The sequence below is a fragment of the Antrostomus carolinensis genome, unplaced genomic scaffold (genome assembly GCF_000700745.2).
Source record: "Antrostomus carolinensis isolate BGI_N321 unplaced genomic scaffold, ASM70074v2 scaffold11179, whole genome shotgun sequence".
NCBI classification, from domain to species: domain Eukaryota; kingdom Metazoa; phylum Chordata; class Aves; order Caprimulgiformes; family Caprimulgidae; genus Antrostomus; species Antrostomus carolinensis.
Genome location: NW_010339244.1, coordinates 4045 through 7271, shown reverse-complemented (window position 1 = coordinate 7271; position 3227 = coordinate 4045). Strand labels below are relative to the sequence as shown.

The 3227-nt window shown below is 38.3% G+C and overlaps 1 protein-coding gene across 1 annotated transcript in view; it reads left to right on the top strand.

The window, feature by feature from the left end:
• Nucleotides 1-123: 123 nt before the first annotated feature.
• Nucleotides 124-3227, top strand: part of CRIPT (CXXC repeat containing interactor of PDZ3 domain) — a gene marked incomplete at its 5' end in the record, with an annotated part of 4488 nt that continues 1384 nt past the window's right edge. Inside the window, 3 exons of the mRNA XM_010175770.2 lie at nt 124-189; nt 823-877; nt 1547-1650. Coding sequence (XP_010174072.2) covers nt 124-189; nt 823-877; nt 1547-1650 — 225 coding nt within the window. The remainder of the gene's footprint in view (nt 190-822; nt 878-1546; nt 1651-3227) is intronic.

The window sequence follows — 3227 nt, the reverse complement described above, 5'->3', positions numbered from 1 at the left end:
GCAGGGCAGGGCTGGAGGTGGTGGTTCCGGGGATGGCTGCCTGTGGGGTGGCGTCTCGTCTTCCCCTTGTTGTGAGTATTAGTGTGGGTTTAATTTTTTCCTTTGTAATGTTTCTTTACGTAGGTGAGAAGAAACTCGGTACCGTCATCACTCCCGATACGTGGAAAGATGGTGCAAGAAACACCACAGGTAATCTTGGGGAGGTTTGACGCTTGCTTTTCAGGTGTCTTAAAGCTAGCGGGGCACCTGAGCTGTCCTGTGATCTTAAGGCTAAAATCTGAAATAGGTAATCGGGTTAATTTTTAACTCCTGTAGTTTCCCTGCCTTGCTAGTTCAATTCCTTGGGAATTTATGTACCCAGAATCACAGAATTGCCTAGATTGGAAAAGACCTTTAAGATCATCGAGTCCAATCCTGAACCTCACACTGACAAGTCCCCGACTAAACCACTTCCCTAAGCACTGTGTCTACACGACTCTTAGATACCTCCAGGGATGGGGACGCCACCACTGCCCTGGGCAACCCATTCCAATGCCTGATAATCCTTTCAGTAAAGAAATTCTTCCTCATATCCAATCTAGCAGAAACCCTGAGCTCTTCAGTGTTTAACTTCTCTGGCTGTTTTTCTCCTTGTGTGGAATGATGATACGCAAATAGAGCACAGTATAAAGTGTTCTTTTGTCTGGTGCTTTAATGCTGTGTCTTATGTTTTATCTCTCTTTGTGACTTTATTTGCAAATGTGTAAAAGCTGTAAGCTAGGCTTTTTAAAGTATGCTTGGAACTGGGAAATTTATTGGTTTATGATTTTATTCTTTTTGTAGAGAGTGGTGGCCGAAAGTTAAATGAAAACAAGGCACTGACCTCAAAGAAGGCAAGGTTAGTATTTAATACTGATTTTGGCTAAAAAAATGCTGTAGCTGAGACCTGTTTCCTGTATATCTGGACAACTGCTCAAAACTTGTCCAAAATACACTTAAAAAAATAAAAAAAAAAAAATTGTGGGGATTATGACATTTGATTATTTGGTAAAAATATGTCTGTACGTATTTCATGGGTACTTTCTGCTGAATCATAAGAGCGTGGGCAACTATTTTGCTGCAGTTCTCACTGAGATTGCTAGGGTTTGATGCTTTTGTTAGGAGAGGAGCTGGAAGCTCATTTTCTGTGCTAAGGTTGCTGGTAGAATCTCTTGAGTATTTCCTTATTGTCTGGGGGAGGTTCTGTTATGCAAGGGGACAAAGCAGTGTGCTCCTGGAGGGTGTTTAAGTTCAAAATAGTCTAATGTCTTAATAAAAATGCACACTTTTAGTTCTGTTTTTGTTAAGTTTTTGTCTGTAATGCAAGAAATTTCTATAATGGGGAAAATGGGAGCTTTTCTGTATACTTCATTAAGTCTGTTATAAATAACCTTTGTATGTCCCTTTTCTGAATTATAGTTCTTGCTGGAGTTTCTGTCTGTGCCCTCTGACTTAGACATTTTAGCATGAGGCAGAGGAAATACTTTATTTCAAGGTGTATAAGTAAAATACTTGTCCTTTTTTCCAGGTTTGATCCTTATGGAAAGAACAAATTTGCAATATGTCGGATTTGTAAGAGTTCTGTCCATCAGCCAGGGTCTCACTATTGTCAAGGATGTGCCTATAAAAAAGGTGAGTTTCACTGAGTACCAAATTACCCCAGTTTGGTTTGAAATTAAGAGAGAAAGCGGAACTCGAGTTTGTTTTGCCTGACAAAGAGAAGGGTAAGGTGAGATTTAATTGATATCTTCAACTACTAATAGGAAGGTGTAGAGAAGATGGAGTCAGACTCTTCTGAGGTGCACAGTAATAGAATAAGAGGTAATGTACACAGGTTAGAATGTGGACAATTTAATTACATACAAGGAAAGCAATTTCACTGTGAGGGTGGTCAAATATTGCAGTAACAGGGACCCACAGAGGATGTGGAATCTCTATGGGAGGTATTCAGAGCTTGACTTTAAAAGTCCTGACCCAGCCTCATCCAAATTTTCTGTGTTTTGAGTGGAGCAGGAGCAGGACTAGAGACTGATGGAGATCCTTTCCAACCTAGGAAAGCCCTTCCAAGTCATTCTATGGTTCTGCTTCTTTTAGAATATTTCTAGTATCTAAAGCAGTAGAATGGGAAGAATAACTGTAAACTTAATCTTGGCAACTACATAGAAAACTGTCATTAGCAAGTTTGATTTTTCTTAATTTTTCAAATTAAGATTTTTCTTAATTTTTCAAATTAATTAGATTTTGTAAAACTCAATTGCTTGTTGCAGTCTCTTTTCTGCTCCCTTCTCCCCCCTCTCCTTTTTATAATAGCTAAATCTAAAACTAAATAGTGGTCTCAAAAAAACCAAACAAACCCAAAACAAACAAAAACAACCCACCAAACAAAAAAACCCACCCAAAACCAAACAAAAAAAACCCTAAACAAAAAAACAAACACCCTAGACCCATCTACCCCCCAAAAATACCCAACAAAACAACCAAAAATCTAACTTCTGATCCTGGTAAAGTGGTAGCCTGACTTAACAAAAGTTAAATATCTGGATAATAGAAGGCAAAGAGAAAAAATACATTGAGTTGTAAAAGCAATTAAGAAAGTGTCTCTGAAGGCAGATGATTCTCATGGTTGTTTTTGTGCCTGCATGTATTCTTAACGTGTTCAGTGGCTTAACATAAGCCATTTCTATAAAAGGAGTCTCTGGTCCAATTGTGAACACGCTTAATGCATTGTAAGTCAAGCTTGGCTTAAGGTAAAACTGAAAAATGAAAAAGAGTAATATAATCATCATCCTTAGAAAACAAGATACTGTACCATACAGTGCATATGATATAAAATCTTTCTGCACTTATGAGTTATGTGTGAATGACTGCACTGAAATTCTGCTTATATCTGGAAGCTTTCTGTCTCCCATATTCATAATAATTCTTCAGTATTGTTAAAAACTGTTCAAAAATTCCTGAGGGGAAAAAAATCAATTTCAAGCAAATCTGATGGAGAGCCTTAAGGATATAAACCTTTTACCAGCCTTGTGATTTTGAGTAGGTAAGCAAAAGCGCTCAAACTTGTAATTCCTGGGGGTGGAATAAAAGCGACATGAGCTCATTTACATTAATCCCGAGGAATCCTCATAGCACTCAGACATGGGGTGAAGCAGTTGTTAGGTGTACAGCTCCAGCTAACCAGCAGGAGGTTTTGTTTATGTTCTGTAAAT